The 19,643-nt window shown below is 32.7% G+C and overlaps 1 protein-coding gene across 14 annotated transcripts in view; it reads left to right on the forward strand.

Annotated features, from left to right (window-relative positions):
• hppy (MAP4K3-like protein hppy) overlaps window positions 1–19,643 on the forward strand; it is a 136,067-nt gene that overhangs the window by 79,988 nt on the left and 36,436 nt on the right. For all 14 annotated transcript variants that reach the window (XM_069842162.1, XM_069842163.1, XM_069842168.1 and 11 more), the window contains one exon: window positions 19,206–19,300. In XM_069842162.1, coding sequence (XP_069698263.1) covers window positions 19,206–19,300 — 95 coding nt within the window. The remainder of the gene's footprint in view (window positions 1–19,205; window positions 19,301–19,643) is intronic.

The raw sequence follows: 19,643 nt of genomic DNA on the forward strand, positions 1-19,643 counted from the left end.
GGAATGCCACTTGTTGAGCTAGTCAAAGAAAAGTACAGCTATAAAAAGAGGGAAAGGGAAAAGAGCACTCTCCTATAGTGAAAATATTGCAAAGTTCTTGTCAGTTTCAAACAGAATTCACAGCAACGTTCAATTTTGTGAGTGTAATTTGCTGTTGACTTAGCGTCTAAGATGGTCACTTTAATGAAATGAAATGTGTGGATGTCACTAAAAGGACTCAGAATCCCATAATACTTTTTATGCCATCCTAGCATTATAAACAGGTTGTTATTACATCGAATATCGTTCATAATGGGCTTATTATGGTACGCATGCCTATAAAATAATGACGTATTCGCTGTATGACATAATACCGGAATGCTTGGATCGGGATGTATGCAACTCGTCTGAATATCTTCTACGCGCCATGTAACAAGAAATGAAATGCAGGACACAAGGTAACGTATCATTTATTTTCAATCTTTTGTATCAGTTTTATAATATCACATAAAACAGTTCCGTGGCTCAGAGAAACTATATTAACAAACTAAAGGAACATTTGTAACATAACCTACAAGGTCATTCATTCCTCTTTACTCATTGTCAATGCCAGGCCAACTAATCGATATGAATATATGAAGACAATTTGTCAGCTGTGGATCCCGAATTTCTTTCATAGTTTATTTCCTACAATTTATGATGCTAAGATGCCATAAAATGTTGTATCCAACTCGCGGATAATCTTATTATGACACATGTGAAAATTGTCACACACACTATCGTTCGTGTGACAAACATTCACTCATGCCATAATCATCACGATTATCCACTTGTTGCATAAATAACTGTTAACGAATTTTTTATTCTGCTTTTATTTTTATTATACGTGATGCAGAATAATTCTAGAATGTGTGTTCAGAATTTAGGAGTATGTTCTGCTGGCTGTGATAATGAAGTAAGTTAATATGAACATAAATCTCTAAGCACTTTTTGTCCAAGTGATAGCATTTCGATCTCTATATTTGTATATCATAGAAAATGTTCAGTGAAACATACTTTACATAGTAATACATGGTTCACAGTGTGAATTCTTGTCCTGCTGAACATGTATGAGAAGTCCAAGAGAACTCGGACTGCAGTAAGACCCACGAGCAATATGATCACTGAGAATGAATGTCTTTGGACACAGATAGATATGGCATACACAGACTGTTTGAGATATCCCCGAAGGAAAAAATTAATGTCATGAAGATGACACTTACTTTGGCATTATATGTTTGACGTGTTTTGTGAGAATTAAGTTCTTGTATCTTTACAAGTAATGATTTTACCATTTGTAGTTCATTTTCTTTTGAGCTATTCAGAATACACCTGAATAAGATGATGAACTTCAGTTTATAATCTCAAAAGAAATTTCGAGAACATTCTATACTATTTTGTTTTTTATGTGGTTTCATGTTTGTTTATGTATGTGTGTATTTATTTATTTCCTTATTAATTGATTAATTAATTAAGTTAGATTGTGTTAATTTTTCTCTTTAATGATGATTATAGTTATGTTCCTTTTGCCTCAGTACTTAGTTTATTTTTGTTAATTTAACCCTTGTGTATAATTATTTTGAATATTTTACATTCCATTTTAATAACTAAATTAATGTGTTTATTTTTACCACTTTTATAAGAACGTAAATTGTCTTTGTACGAGGGTATAATGATTTAAATCGTGATTTTACTTAGTTGAGTTTTAAATTTAAATTTTACTTACTTATGGCTTTTAAGGTACCCAGTGGTTCATGGCCGCCCTCACATAAGCTCACCATCGATCCCTATCCTGTGCAAGATTAATCCAGTCTCTATCATCATATCCCACCTCCCTCAAATCCATTTTAATATTATTCTTTCATCTACGCCTCAGCCTACACAAAGATATTTTTCCCTCTGGCCTCCCAACTAACACTGTATGCATTTCTGGATTTGGCCATACATGCTACATGTCCTGCCCATCTGGATTTAATGTTTCTAATTATGTCAGGTGAAGAATACAATGCATGCAATTCTGCATTATGTAACTTCCTCCATTCTCGTATAACTTCATCCCTCTTAGCCCCAAATATTTTCCTAAGAACCTTATTCTCAAACACCCTTAGTCTCTGATCCTCTCTCAAAGTGAGAGTCCAAGTTTCACAACCATATAGAACAAACGGTAATATAACTGTTTTATAAATTCTAACTTTCAGATTTTTTGACAGCAGACTAGATGATAATAGCTTCTCAACCGAATAATAACAGGCATTTCCCATATTTATTCTGCGTTTAATTTCCTCCTGAGTGTCATTTTTATATTTGTTACTGTTGCTCCAAGATATTTGAATTTTTCCACCTCTTCAAAGGATAAATTTCCAGTTTTTATATTTCCATTTCGTACAATATTCTGGTCACGAGATGTAATCATATACTTTTTTTTTTTTTTTTTTTTTTTTTTTTTTTTTTTTTTCGGGATTTACTTCCAAACCTATAGCTTTACTTGCTTCAAGTAAAATTTCCGTGTTTTCCTTAATAGTTTGTGGATTTTCTCCTAACATATTTCCGTCATTCTGGAAATTTAAATCTTAGTTATGAATTATTAATACATACTTAAAATTATTTATTAATCTAATAATTTAAAAATTTGAAAGCTGTGTTAACAATTATTAGCATACTCATTAATTGGTGTCGGTAATAATTTATAAAGTAAATCAGTTTGTTTGCCTGTTACTTATAACCCATTGCCGCCAAACATTAAATGTATTTTTATTTACAATAAAACTTTTTTATACATTTCACACTTAAAAGTTTTTTTTCTAAGGTCTTGACAAGATTTCTGCACTTCCCATGTTAATTTATTTCGGTTATACGTTTTTCGTTAATACATTTTTCATTTATAGGTTTTTTTTTTTTTACACATGTGATCACATTTTAAACCCCAGGAGATATGAAACGTAACTGATACATTCTAAATCAATTTTGCACGAAATTAGATTTGCCGTGAAAATGTAAGAACGCGAAAATGCAGTACATGTTCATTGTTAAGATGCAACCCACTTCGAAATTAGTAGATATTCGAAGCTCCCCATTCTTTCTTCCACCAGTCTTGTGTTTATTGTTACTGCTTTACGGGAGTTTGGGACAATAAAACAACTGTGTATGTGTCTTTACTCATAGAATGCCGTCAAAAATTTTCATAAAAATATTTGAAATTGATGTCCATTTAAAATTGAGATATAGACTGGACGTTGATAAAACTTTTAAATTTGTGTTTCTATAAACATTTAAATAAGTACACATCAAATGTGATTAATGAGCTGCTTTAAAAATACGTTATAACTCAAAATATTGTTACTTTACAATTTAGAAGCATTGATTCTTCATTAATAATTCCATTAGGTACAGTATAAATAATGAGGCTAGACACAAACATTTAAATCATTTTTAAGGATTTTTCAGAAAATGTAATTACAATAGATTGAAATAAAAAGTCCGATCTAAATAAAATGAATAATTTATTTTGATTTTTTTACATTTTGCATTGTTTGTGCAAATACAGATCAAAAGTCCTACTATAGTAAATCGGGCATTTGCTTACAAATGCTTCCAAAACTTTCTAAGGTAATGGTAATTTTTGGAGAGACGCTCTTTCTCTCTCTCTCTCCTAAGATTTATCCATGATACTTGTGTATGCATGCAGAAATTTTATTGGACATAAGTTTGTAGTATATTTGTTATACTGTTTTATGTCTTAACAGGCAGACTTCTCATAAATTTGTCATAAGTATTACATATACATATTTTAGTATTTTAAAATTTTATTTAAAATAATTTCTGGCTTGATACAGAATTTCTGTATTTAACAATTGTTATTTTAAAGTAAAGATATTTGGGAACATAGATATAATTATATTGTGTTGTTAACATTGTTGTGTAAAGAAAGAAACAAGCATTTTTTAAAACCGTTTTCAATTGTTTTGTTATTTACTATCATTTCAATTTCATATAAGTACGGTACTTTCCAAGTAAATGACAGATATACCAAAAACCATATTTTCATTAACTGGAATGTGAAAATGCGTTTCTGCTCAGATCTCGTGAAATATCACAATACTTTCTCTGTCCTTTGTGTAATGAGGAAGTAAAATATTTGGTTTCTTGCTTTATAACTTACCACAAGTAATTAAGACCTTTGTATATGATATAATTTTTGACAATATTCATCTGAATTGATTCTGCATTACTACATCAAACCAGCTTACTCTTCGTTCTGTTGTACAGAATTTATACATACAGTAGAATTCCTAGTATTGAGAAACTGTGGGACAAAACCAGTGCAAGATAACCAAATTGTTCAGCTAATTGGAAAATAATTTAATAGATTATTTCAAACATATTAGTACACTCATAAAGAAGTGCCACCATCTTGCAAATGCTGTTTTCAAACCTATCTATACTTCGTTCCATAATGTCTGACAAGAGATGTAAATAGAATAATTGCTATTGAACCAATGACAGAGATCTCATTTTAAGCTTGTCTTGAAGTTGGACAGGATAGAACGCTTCAGACTGCCCTATTTCTAGATAAGTGTGGAATGAGACCTCTACTATTGGTTCAATAGCAATTATACTTCTCTCTTTCTCTGCTGGTACTGTTTACATCCCCTGTCAGACATTATGGAACGAAGTATAGATTACTAACTTGCTACCTCGGAAGCTTCAGGGACTAAGGTCGTGAATTAGCTTTTCTGCCATTTGTAAAGCAGCAAAAAAAAAAAGTACATATTACAAAGTACATATTACTCAGGTAATGACTGTTAGTACACCCAAAAGCAGCATATAACATCGGCATTTTGTAATAACGTCACAATGAGGATGTACTGTATATTGCACATCTATATAATATATAACAGAAATCTGTGGAATGAACGAAGGTTCTTTTCTGCTTTAAAAATGGCGGCATCTGGCCTCACTTCTGGATGCAATATTGGCGATCTACATTCCTGTTTCTTGTGCACACATCAATAATACTGCCATCTAACAGTGATAGCTTAGGCGCCTTATTCAAAATAAAATGTACATTGCTACTTCAATTTGTAACTTATTTACTGACTCTTTCTCGTATTTTAATTTTTCTTATTCAAGAGTGCTGTTGTTTTGGAATTGCCAGTTATTTGGGTGCCGGATACGAGGAATTCCACTGTATTTGCATGATTACTAATAAATATAAAGAATGAACTACATTCATATAACTAATATGCATTTGATTTACGATTATAAAGAAGCCCTGGATTTTTAGATTGGAAACTATTTTGTTCCTGTATTAAATTTCCATTTTAAATTTTATTTTGTTTTTTTCACGTCTGGTTAAAAAGATTAAAGAATTTTCTGGGATCTGAATTGCATAGTCCAGTGTTTGAAATGAGCATTGTAATGGAAGAATGAGAATTTATCGCAGAAAATCTGTTCTTGTATTTAGTTATGTATTGTTATTGAGAAAATGTGAAATAATTGGCTTGTATATTGTATCTAATTCATGACAAAGTGCTTTCAGACTATGCAAACTACCTTAAAGTGACTTTGTTGTCGCAATGTAATAATGTTTTAAGATATGCACTAACAGAATACTTTCAACATAATGATATCCTTCAGGCCAGTAGTGCTAGCAGGTTTTCATTCCATAGGGGCAAAATACCTCCTTGATAGCCATAGTGTTAATTTTAGATAACATTCTGTGCTGATCGCATATCTGTCACGAATGCATTCTAACGAAATCAATATACACGGAAAATATACATAGTCGTGAACACAATAAGTTTAAGAAATCTACATAATAATATTAAAAAGTAAAAAGTTATTCCTACTGCTACTCCCACCTCTCATAGGTGTCCTTACTTCAGCCTTTCTTTCTTTGTAGAATAACTTGTAAAATTCTGAATGTCACTTGAAAATGTCAGGAATTCTAAAACACATTTTTAAAATCTAATTTGGATGTTTTAATTCTAGAAATTCAGGGCTTAGTTATTTAAATAACTTCAATGTTGTACTATACTGTCTTAATAATGCTACTTCCTGAATTAAACTGGTACCAGTTATCTTTCAAATACCATTACATTCGTACTTGTATTTGGATAAATGAATTAGTTGAAGCAAAGTGAGGAACTGACTTACTGAGCTCATATATTGTTTTGAAACCTTTTTGTCTGTGATTAATATGAAACTTTATTTTAGCAGTTGTTTTATTGAATTTTTTGTAATAATGTAATGTTAAGTTACTTGATAGCTGTAGGTATACTGTATTAATCCTATATTTTTTTCTTTTGGGTTATCTGTTTAAACTTAGGAAACTAACACTGGCTGTCTTTTTGGAAGGAGTTTCTTCGTTCTAATGCAATATGTTTTGAGCGAAAATACATTAGTGTTATGCTAAAGAGAAGCAGTACAAATAAGTGCACAAATTATTGTACCATTTTGATTTTTAACTAAACTTTTTTCTAGCCTTCAATTTGGAATTTCGCCTGGTTAAAACACAAGTAGGTCACTCGTCACATTTGATATTCATTTAATTAGTCTCACAAAATTTAAACGTGAATATCGTCTCACTGTTAAAAATTATCGTTGTATTTTGAAGACAAAATTATGGTACTTCATGGATTAAGAGAGGATGAGTTACGGATTTCTTGTGATTGATACGTAACTGTATTAAAAGTTATAATTGAAGAAGAAACAGAAGTTAGGAACTACGAAGCACAAATTCACGATTTTCATAATTCACAGTGGTAAATTCTGCTCTGAGGGACACTACAGAGTCCCACTTAGATGCTGAAAAATATTTCATTGCAAGTCATATTCAGCCTGCTATATCAGAGACTATCCCATAACACAGTGGAACATGTCATTTCTAAATATGTTGCTACACACCAAGAAACATTAATTATGTCTGTGCTTATGCAGAATATGATTTACTGTACATCACATATTCATTATATATGAGGTCTCGGCTACCTCACTGAATATTACACGACTACTATGAAGTAGCCAATGTGTATTATCACCATTTAATTCGAGAAAAATTCGTTCCGGCACCGGGAATCGAACCGGGACCTCTCAGCTCTACGCGCTGAGTGCTCTTTCCAACTGAGCTATGCCGGGACACGATTCCCGGTGCCGGAACGAATTTTTCTCGAATTAAATGGTGATAATACACATTGGCTACTTCATAGTAGTCGTGTAATATTCAGTGAGGTAGGTGAGACCTCATATATAATGAATATGTGATGTATTAACTGTTAGCAGTTTTCACAAACTGATGTTGAATATGGCCATAAAGTCATTTAAATATGCGCTCCTGCATGTATGACTTACATTGTCTAAAGTGCAGGTAGTAAGGCCGTAAAACATTACGAGAGGAGTTTGGCCGGCACCATGGATCATGTCCCAGCATATCTCAGTTGGAAAGAGCACTCAGTGCGCAGAGCTGAGAGGTCCCGGGTTCGATTGCCAGTGCCGGAACGAATTTTTCTCGAATTAAATGGTGATAATGATTTACTGTATTTACTCGCATAATAGACGCACAATTTTTTTAGATTTTTTATAACAAAAAGACTAGGGCACATCCTTTATGCGAGGAAACAATTTTAGTGAAAAAAAAAAAAAACACGTATTAAAGGTGCACCAGCTCGTATACTGAAATAATCGATAGAATACATAACAATATATGGGCCGTGACTAATTTATATATAGATTGTGTCACACTTAAGACGATCAATAGTTAGCAGCAGTTGTATAAACAGATGATAACTTGTAACAATTAATACAGTGACAATAAGACAAGACACTTTATTGTTATTTTATTATTAACACTAGCCTTACCTCATTCGCTGTCAGGTTCAGCATCACTGCTATCATTTGTCACAGATTCACATTCCGCTATGCATCTATTAAGCGAGGAATTCTTTTTTTAATTTTAATGCGAAGAATTGGAGTGCGTCCATTATGTGGGTAAATACTGTATTAGTATTAGTCTTCATAATTATGTGTGACATATGAAAGAAACCTTGTACGTGTAACACTGATTATTCTGTCTCATCATAAACTTACTGTTCTGATAAGAGCTCGTGACACCACCTTCATTTAATTTGTATTACCTTTCTGTTTCATAGCCTGACTGAATACTTAAGAACTGTATTAAACGGATTATTTGTTAACTTCTTATTTATATTTTCATATTACATATATATGGGTAAATATATTTTGAAATTGGGTCTTTCTGTTATCACTTTGTAAAAGTATTTTGCAAACACTTTGTGTTTCTATTTGTTTCTATGCATTGTAGTTCTCTGGGTTTTGCACCGTTGGATTTTGTTGGATACACAAGTTTATATGGCAGTTGATGGCAAACATTTTCCTTCATGTCAAATTATGTCTGCTACAGGTAAATTGTACATATGTATGTCTATAAACTACAGGTATCTGGTGGTGCTTCTCATATTTGTTGAATTATCACAATTAATAATGCGTAGGTATGATTAACATAGGTCAAGATTAATTATGTGCTTTTAATTACGAACTGTATATTTTCATATTTATTGCTTATGAAAATTAACATAGTTGTGTTGACAGTTCATATTCATTGGATTATTTGTGTTATTTCATGCAATAACAGCAATTTCTGACCATTTTTAACATTTAAAACATAAACAAAAAACTTTGAAAGTGAAAAACATTAAGAGTGAACACATGTTTTTGCTCTGTTGTAGACTCTGAGAAAGTAGTTTGAAGTTATATTTATATAATATTGCTTTGTGAGTTTATAATAATAGGGAACTGTTACTGAATTGACACAAATGCATGTTTTAATCAAGAAATTATGTTCGTATGTTTTTAGTGCTTTCTAAATTAGGTAACTTCATAGTAGATATTGACAATGTATTGAGGTTTGGTGAATTCTTTGAGCAGTTTAAAACCATCACCACAACTATCACAGTCTTATTTCATCATCATCATCATCATCATCATCATCTACTACTACTACTACTACTACTACTACTACTACTACTACTACTACTACTACTACTACTTCCATTACTGGCATTACCATCACCATCACCACCACCATTACTACAACCACTACCACACTTGGACTACTGCGATATTATATTAAGTAACCTAAATGCAAATTTGAGCAGCAGGCTACAACGTGTGCATAATGCGTGCGTCCGTTATATTTGTAATATTCGTAAGTATGATCATGTTTCCCCATCTTTCCAAACTCTGTCTTGGCTAAGGCTAAGCGATCGACGAGCCCTGTTTTCTCTTGTTCTCTTATTTCAAATTCTGTGCACCGCTACCCCAATCTATTTGGCTTCTCATTTTCAAAATTTATCCGCATATCATCAGCTAAGTACAAGATCTCATCAGAACAATTTACTCATTATACCCTACCACAAGACATCTTTATATTCTTCATCTTATACAGTTTCAGTTGCTAGAATTTGGAACTTGCTACCGAGTGATGTAAGGGGTTGTTGGACAATAACTTCATTTAGGTCAAAATTACATAAATTCTTTAACAAATTAATTGCTGATTAATATTTATTACATATTATAATGAAACTAACATCTGTCCATTCTTATTATTATCATTAATTTCTCTAAATAGATTTACAAAACCTCTAATGGCAATTACATTAATATTCTCATTATAGAAATATATTTTAGATTTATATATATATTTTTTTCTCCCTGTAACATAGTTCTAGTAAGCTTATATTAAATTAATTTTCATCATTTTACTAGCTATCTCAGACCTCAAATTAATTATAATTGATTGAATTAAATTAGCTCATAAATTAAGTTACTACTTTACCTTATAGGTTTATCTAAATTTAAATAAATATGTAGTCTACTAGTCGTTAACTTAACTGAAGAATATTGCTGGATAACCTTTTAAGTGTAGTGTAAATATTCATAATTTAAATATGTATTGTATTGATTAAGGCTGGTTGAGTGGAAGAGAAGGCCTTATGGCCTTAACTCTGCCAGCGAAAATGAAACATTATTATTATTATTATTATTATTATTATTATTATTATTATTATTATTATTATTACCACTACTACAGAGCATTCCAGCGATAAGTACCGTTTATTCATCGGCCACTAGGTAGAGGTGGTGGTTGGGCAGCTGCCAGGCATCCAGCTCCCTTTCTCTCTCTGTTCAATACCTCACATAACGTTTCAATGATTAGTCAATCTGAGATTGGAATATGTAGAGAGGAGTTGTGTTGTGTCATGCTGTGCCTTGCTGCTCATTTACTCATCACGTGGAGATCGTGTAATGGTGAGCTATTCTGTTCTTGAATGTACATAAGTTGTGAAAACTTGTTATACGAAAAAAAATCGTGTGGCAAAACAAGGCGAAAATTTAGAAATCGTTTTTCAGGCCGCCCAGTTCCGACCAGGAGGACAATAAAACAATTAGTGAAAAAGTTTTTTGAAACATTGTGTAATTGACAGAAAAAAACAACCACAATCTCTTGTGCTTACAAAAGAAAAAATTGACGAAGTTGGAGCTGTTTTGAAACTTACACCTGAGAGGTCTCTTGAGACGTGTAGCACAGGAGACTGGAATTTCAAAAACTTCTGTCCATTGAGCAACAAAAAAATTACAATTCAAGCCCTTCATAATAACTGTAGTTCATCAGTTACAACCCTTTGGGTGCTATTCATAGACATTTCCCTAGCTCGCGCTACGAGCATGCTAAACTAGCCCCGATTATCGACTGATTACTTGTACAGGATTCATATCATATCACATCGCTAACACTGGTTTATGAATACGAAAAACGTCAGTTCGCTGATCATCCACTGGAAGCCCGCGCTAAGAATGTCTATGAATAAGACCCTTGAATTTTAACAGAAGACTTAATTCTTGTAACTAGATAGTAGAAAAAGTTCATAATGATGAAATTGATCCCAGATCGATTTTTTTCTGATGAAGCATGTTTTATTTTGTTAATGGACATATATCATCGTGTAAGAATAGATGCTGGGCAATAGAAAAACCACAACAGGTGATCGAGGTTCCACAGCATGGGCAAAAAATAGAAATGTGGTGTGCCGTCAATGATCACAGAATTATTGGACCTTTCTTCTAGAAAAGATAGTAAACAGTGAAAGATACATGTCTTGTTTTGGGACCATTTTGTGAAGAACTGACGTATGAATGGTTAGCGGAGTATTTTCAGCAGGATAATGTGACTGCTCATACTGCCAATGCGTCTGTGATAGAGCTCAGCTATATCTTTGGGTGAAGAATTATCAGTAGGGTTATGGCCGGCTCATTCCCCAGATCTAACACTGTTAGATTTTCATTTATGGGGAACACTGAAAAGCAAAGTGTATGCAAATAATCCTCACACAATTGAACAACTGGGAGACATCATTCGTGATGCAATTAGACAAATCAGTGGAGTGGAGCTCATGAATGTGAACGATTGTTTTTTATGACAATGTGAACTTTATATAGTGCAAAATGGTCAACACTTCCAGCAGCTAGTCATGAGGGTGAGTACAAAATTGTGTAATTAATATAACATATAATAATTTCGGAATATGTATGATAAGAACTTTCTTGTGTTAAATTTTAACGTATCTTGTTAATAACAATCAAGGTTTTATCATATACCATCTATGCTTATCCTTTTAACAAATTTATTGGTTTTTCAATACTGTACTTTGTTACATTTATTTAATTATTGAACGTTTTCGGCTCTATTGAGCCATCATCAGAACCATTTATGCCCATATGCATGACAAAGGTACACATATATGCAATACAAGTAAATAACCCAAATTATATCAAATAACGTATGGTTCCATATAAGACATTAAACATATGACGATATTACATTGCTATATATAAACTGGCTATATAAGCCATAATCAGGTGTTAAAATTGTTAATTATTAAAATTATTACATGGTAATCTTTAAAATTATAAAACAATTGTAATTAGATCGGGTTGATGTCTATGTGGAATAAATTTGTTAAAAGGATAAGCATAGACGGTATATGATAAAACCTTGATTGTTATTAGAATTAGCTTATCAGCCCCATCATACCTTTTAAATTTGTACCTTGTTAACATGTACACATGCGTATACAAACTCAAACGTAACACCTGCAACAACTTCTACATAGGACAGACAGGCAGATCATTTCAAACACGTTACAAAGAACACATCACAGCCATAACAAAACGACAAAACACCTCCACATATGCAGAACACATCACAAATACCAACCACACCTACAGAGACATCAACACAGACATGGAAATACTGCACATCCAACCAAAAAACCAGAAACTCAACACACTAGAACAATATGAAATATACAGACACATGAAAACACACCCCAAAGATATTCTCAACACACAACTCAATTTCAAAACACATACACTCTTTGACTCTACACTACGAACGCACCCACACAGGAAACAAGAGGCGCCAAGACCAACAACGACCAGTTCTGAAGATGACCGAAAATAGGTCGAAACATGTTAACAAGGTACATTAAAATTTAACACAAGAAAGTTCTTATCATACATATTCCGAAGTGATACAGTGTTAAAAGTTGTGTAATCAAGATATATAATAATTAATGTTAAATATAACATATTATGGTTAGTAAGTATGCATGTAAGTTTTAATTCGGTGAAGTGCCGTGAGTTTAAGGGCCCTGTTGCCAGTGATCACTCAAGCACCGTGCTGCCTGGCAGCCAAAGAATAAACAGGTACTTATTGCTGGAACGCTCTGTACTACTGTACTGCTGCTGGTGGCTTTGCAAGTATCTGCGTCATCTTCACTTCTACTGCCATATTGATTTTAGATATTTACTATTCTTCATATGATGATGAAACCATTTTTGTCCATTTTTTTTATTTGCGCAAATCATAACATTCTTAACATATTTCAGTTCCATTTTAATTTGGCCTTTTTAACATGCTTTTACAACTATTAAAAAAAACTATAATTTTTACTTTGTTGTTGTTCTGAGTATAGTAAAGAGATATGTAGTGCTGAAAAATTAATTTCGAAATTTTTATGGAAACATACGGATTTTAGTATGTTGTCTGTTCGTTCCTCTGTGTGTACAATGATTTCTCTCAAGGTACTGGACTAATTTAATTCACCTTATCTCCATGTTAAATGATGTATGTACTAAAAATATAATGATTTTACTAAAAAAATAATGGGACTTTATTTGTAAAAGTAATACAAAATGGTCATTAATTATTAAAAATTTGCTATAACGATATTCTTCTTGAATTTTTAATGTGTGAAATAAATTCCAGTAAATGCCATGCACAGGTAATATGGCTTCAAAACAATTATTTCAGTGAAATTCATTATCTGAAGAATAATGCCTCCAATAAAAAACTTCTTCAAATAAATTCTGTAAATTAAAGATGCCTACACAAATTATTTTGAAAAATTAACATGTAGCATAGTCGTAACTGTTAGGAGAGATTTTTTTTTTCTTGTTGTAGAAGTTGCACTCTTAGAATTCTTATGCATGTGCCACGTGCTACAAGTAATTTAAAAAACATGTATATGTGATAGTCCATGGGAAAAGGGACCATAACTTCCAAGATCTCATTTTGCAGGAGAGACAAAAAATAATTCATATGAAAATTAGCTTGCTGCAATTCTAATGTCAGATCTGAATTCAGCAGAAAATATCCTGTGGGATGGTACACTAGAAATGTTTGCAAGAGATAAGTAATATCTGGATACTAAACTTTAACAGTTGTTAAACTTTAAAATTGTTTTTCTCAAAATTGACTTAATATTAAAAATTCTATAACTTCTGCACTATTTTGAATTTTTAAACCAAATAGAAATCATTTTGTTCGTTAATCTCTTCACTGTAAGATGGCACCAATAACTCAGTTTGGTCAAAGTGGAAGCTAAGGTTCCATTTCCCGTCACATATGAAACTAGCCAGACAAGACAAAGACAAGACAACCTGGGTTCAGTATCTTTCAAGAGGATCATTGTTTTATTACAGAATTTGTAAAATACATTATTGTTGTTGTTGTTAGACCTGAGAGAAAAATACCTTTGGAGAGATCGAGACGTAGATAGGAGGATAATATTAAAATGGATTTGAGGAACGTGGGATATGATGCTAGGTACTGGATTAATTTGCTCAAGATAGGGACTGTTGGCGAGCTTATGAGGGCGGGAATGAATCTCCGGGTTCTCTAAAAGCCATTTGTATTTGTATTATTACTTATAAAATACATTAAAGATGCTACCTCTGTACATTTCTTTCCTTTGGCTGTTCATGTGCTTTGCACAGCAAGCAGCCAAAAGCCCATAATATAATATTGTTCTGCAACTCCTTTTCTTAATCCAAATTTGAAGAGGAAAAGTAAACATTCACTTCCTTTGTACTGTTGGTTTATGTAGTATTTAGAATCTCATGAATCACTAATAGACTTTTCATATTTACAGTGATGTTAAAAGTTAGTTTTCATAAATAGCAATATCAAATTACAGAGCATTCGCCTACGGGTGGGGCCAGGAAAGCGGCCTGCCTGCGGTGTCGCTTGCGGGAATACATCCGTAAGCTTCCGCTTTCTGTACTATACTCTGTAGTGTTTTAATTTTAAAAGTTTAGCAGCAGTAAAGACTGATGTTTTTGAAACACTAACTTCCTGTGAAACACGTCTAAGAGATTTATTAGGAGAGCGTGTAAATGATGCACTGATTTCATCAATTTTTTCTTCCGTCAATACTCTTTGTTTTCTTTTAGGAATTGTAGCATTTATCAACCCTGTTGTCCTTAATTTGTTAACAAGACGTCTAACAGTTTCTCTACCCTGAATTGGAGCACCCGGATATTTCACTTCAAATTGCCTATGCACCTCTCTACATGACTCTGTTTTCACATATGCATCATACATAAAAACTCTCTGTTCAAGCGTGAATTTTGCGTTTTGCATTGTTAACAAATTTTACACACACGCTGAATATTTAAGCAACTGTGTCAAGAAACTGCACTGTACGTGTTAAATACTGCAACATCTGGCTCACAACTGATAACTTGTCGATCTTGATGTCCTTGATTGTCGAACGTGTCTCAACAACTGCGCGCACAAAGTGGCGTATCAGTATATGCCGCTTTCCTGGCCTCACCCATAGGCGAACGCTCTATAGATGCAATTACAGTGCATGAATTTGGCAAATGGAAGACATCCAAAGCCAAGAGGACTAGTGGACAACAACAACAATAACAATGCATGAATGGCTTTTTTTGGAATTATAAAATAAATTTATGTTTGCACACAATGCAGAAAATTGAAGCTTACCTCTTTATTTGGATACATGTAAATAATTTAATTTGTATATATCCTCTGAATGATAGTTAAAGAAAATAAACTGTAAACAGAAATATAATTGGCATCATGCTAAACAAGTAAATTTTACGAAATGTCTTCTTCTTAATAGGTTTCTTCACTCTTAGCAGTTGTCTCCCATTGCCACCTTTGTCTCTATTGACCCTCTTTCAGTCCTCTTTTTTTCCATACTATTGAAACTCTACCATCCAGGCTTTACATAACTGAGCCCTCTACTTTTTCCCAGTGGAGACCATTCCATTACTTTCTTCGGTAGTGACTCATTTTCTATTCTCTGTACGTGTCCATACCATCTCTTGCTTCTAACCTTTCTGTAACAGTTTCTATTGCATTAATTTTTTTCCTGATCTGGTCATGTCTGACGTGATCCATTTGATTGTACTGTAGGTTCTTCACAGAGCATTCATTTCTACTGCCTCTATTTTTCTTTTCATTCTTTCAGTAATCACCCAACTTTTTCCTCTGTAAGAAGTATATTTTCTATAATAGTTCTAATGATATCATTTTTTGTTTCCAGAGATATATATCTATTCCAGAATATTCCATGCATAGCTTTTACTGCTGAATTTGCCTGGCCTACTATCTCCAATTCTGAGTTGCTACTCTTAAAATCCCAGATATTTGAATACATATACTTTCTTAATTATTCCACTTTCCAGTTGTTTCCTCTCCCATCAATAAATGTTCACTTTTATTCATATTTTAACTTCATTCCATCTGCTTCCAAGGATTCAATCGATTTCTCATCATATTTTGAATATCCTTTCTGTTTTGAGCTAAGATCACATGGTAATCGACATATAAAAGGGATTGTGTTATTGTGTGTCCAACATTGACTCCCATTTCTTGACATGCCACATCCCATTTCTGTAGTACTTCTTGAAGATAGATCTTGAATAGCATAAGTGATAAGCTTTACATGCTTTACAGTTTCTGTAAAAGTTAAAGTTAATAAATACTTTGAATAAGAGTGTGCCAAATACAGATCATAATAGCAAATATCAGCTTTTTTGGGGGGGAGAGGGGAATATCTTTTTTTTTTTCTGTTTCACACTTTTTTGAAAGTAATAGTGCACAACAAAACGCATTTAAGTGGATAAGCATAGTAATGTTTTGAGTCTGACTTCAAGCAGCAAACAGTGATTTTCTAAATTGATGTGTTGAAAGCTTTTTAGTACAAAACTACAACATAGCTCCCTTACAGAGCTTTCTATTGATTTGTCAATATGAGAGGCAGAAGGCTGAGTTTCCAATCCAAATAAATGAAAGACTATTAGAGACATTTATTGTGAATAATGTTTCAGTATTATATATTTTATTTCTTATAAACAAGAACAAGAACTTTACCGACAAACTTTCACATGTTGTTCAGGAATGTTGACTGAGTGTTTTGATATAAGGAACCTATGATCTCTGGTGACTTATTACTGAGTAATGTGTTGTTGATGTGTTTACTTGTAGCATGTCATTTGGATGGTGATAAGATGGGCTCTGATAAATTACAAGGAAAAATTAAAAAGTAATCAACTAAGTTCTGAAGTACGTACTATAATACAAACAATACAAAAATTACATGAGTAATGAAACAAACCTTAGAACAAAACACATACTTGTTTGTTATATTTATTTTAGTAGGTTATTTTACGACGCTTTATCAACATCTTAGGTTATGTTGTTATACTCTTCACTTCGTTTACAGCAGCTATTCAAAATGTCGACCGCCATGATCTCTACAGATTCCAGTCGACACTGAAATGGATTTGGTTGCAAGGATTCTCGCAGCTGCTGAAGAGATGCGCCAATTGTTTGGAATGCTAGAGCTATGCGACAGTCACTGTACATTTTGTAGAGATCATGACGATCGACATTTTGAACTGCTGCTTTAAACGAAGTGAAGTGTACTGTACAGTGAAGAGTTTTGTTCTAAGGTTTGTTTCATTACTCATGTAATTTTTGTATTGTTCGTATTACAGTTTATGATATTACAGTACCTACTGCATTCATGTATCCATGCCTTCCCACACAATGGGATGCCTGCGTGATTACCTATGAAGATTTCTTCTTCTAAGGACACTTATGAGATGCATATATCTTTTTATAATATGTTTTATGTTACTTGTAAATGGCTTTTAGAGAAAAGAGAACCCGGGGGTTCATTGCCACCCTCAAATAAGCCCACCATTGATCCCTAGCCTGAGCAAGATTAATCCAGTCTCTACCATCATATCCCACCTCTGTCAAATCCATTTTAATATTATTCTCCCATCTATGTCTCAGCCTCCCCAAAGGTCTTTTGCCCTCAGGTCTCCAAACTAGCACTCTATATGCATTTCTGGATTGGCCCATATGTGCTACATGCCCTGCCCATCTTAAACATCTGGATTTAATGTTCCTAATTATGTTAGGTGAAAAATACATTGTGTGCAGTTCTGTGTTGTGTAACTTTCTCCATTCTCCTATAACTTCATTCCTCTTAGCTTAAAATATTTTTCTAAGTACCGTATTCTCGAACAACCTTAACCTGTGGTCCTCTCTCAAAGTGAGAGTCCAAGTTTCACAACCATACAGAACTACCGGTAATATAACTGTTTTATAAATTTCAACTGGATGACAAAATCTTCTTAAAAAATAATAGCAGGCATTTCCCATATTTATTCTGTGTTTAATTTCTTCTTGGGTGTCATTTATATTTGTACTGTTGCTTCGAGATATTTGAATTTTTTCATCTCTTTAAAGGATAAATTTCCAATTATATTTCCATTTCATATTATATTCTGGTCACGGATATAATCATGTACTTTGTCTTTTCAGGATTTACTTCCAAACCTATCTCATTACTTGCTTCAAGTAAAATTCCCGTGTTCCCTAATATTTTGTGGGTTTTCTCCTAAGACATTGTCATCCGCATAAGATATTATGTTTTATGTACCTTAAATAAATTTATAAATCGGCTTGAATGGCTTTCATTTAATCATGCCTTGTGTCTGTCTTGTTTTACTTCAGTTTAAAGTAAACTGTCCCCTGTTTTATTCATAAATAATTTACTTCTTTAGTTTTTGAGTTATTTTATGTTATAATGTGTGCGGATATGGTGTGTGCCATGTTTCCTGTGTTATGCTTTTGAAATTTCTAAATTATCAGTGATCAAATATAACTATCTTTTCTGAAAGCTGTGGAATAATTATTTTTCCTTCTGTCATTTCAATCTGTCTTTATTGTTTGTGTCACGTTTTTGTTCTGTCACCACCAAAGTGAAGATAATAAATATAAAAATACTAACTTGAATTTGATGTTGGATATTAACCATTTTTATGGCGATAATCTGCTAATAAACATACTAATTTTAGTACATTGAGAGGTTTTATATATGTTTTTCAACTGACAGCATTGATGTAAATGTTCAGCTTTCGCATTGAATGCAATTATAGATGAATAAAAGTGTTTTAAATTAGTGCTTGTTAAAAAAACTTAATTACAGGTATCTGTCAGCAGAAGCACAGTATTAATGTTTATTTTTCAGCTGAAGAAACAGTCGAGCAACCTCACAGCATTAATTTCATCTTTCTCTAGTCATGTGTAATATTCTGTGTTACTAATACTCAAATTTTATTTACCTTATTACTTTAATTAGGTCATTTTATTGTATACTTTAGAATCAAGAATAAGGTGATTTCTACTGATGCATTGCACGCTTGAATTAGTGTCTTACTTCAACTTTTATGAGATAATAAATTGAATTTTATTAAGTATAAAGTGTCTTGTATTGTTTCAGAGCAACACTGCCAGTTGGGGACTCTACAAATTCGACTAGTCATGAGCACCAATGTGACATTCATAGAGGTATCAACTTCTTCACTCATGTTTCAGGTAAAGCAAGCTACTTTTATATTGCGTGCATGAAGATGGGGAAGCAAGATATGAAAAAAAATATATATATATATATTAGAACTTATTTGTGATATCATATGACTCATAACATGCTTTTAGTTTATTTCATATTTAATACTTTAACATGCTTTTAGTTTGTCTATTTCGTATTTTACGCTTTAAGTTGTTAAATTTCATTTTTCACTTTAGAAGTAACTTCATTTACTAGGCAGTATCGTCCTTATCACACAGATTTGGCAAAAGTATACATTTCAGTGCTGTTACAGTCAACACACAAATTTGTTACTGTACATAATTATATTGACTTAATTACTGTTCAGTT

The sequence above is a fragment of the Periplaneta americana genome, chromosome 12 (genome assembly GCF_040183065.1).
Source record: "Periplaneta americana isolate PAMFEO1 chromosome 12, P.americana_PAMFEO1_priV1, whole genome shotgun sequence".
In the NCBI taxonomy this organism is placed as follows: domain Eukaryota; kingdom Metazoa; phylum Arthropoda; class Insecta; order Blattodea; family Blattidae; genus Periplaneta; species Periplaneta americana.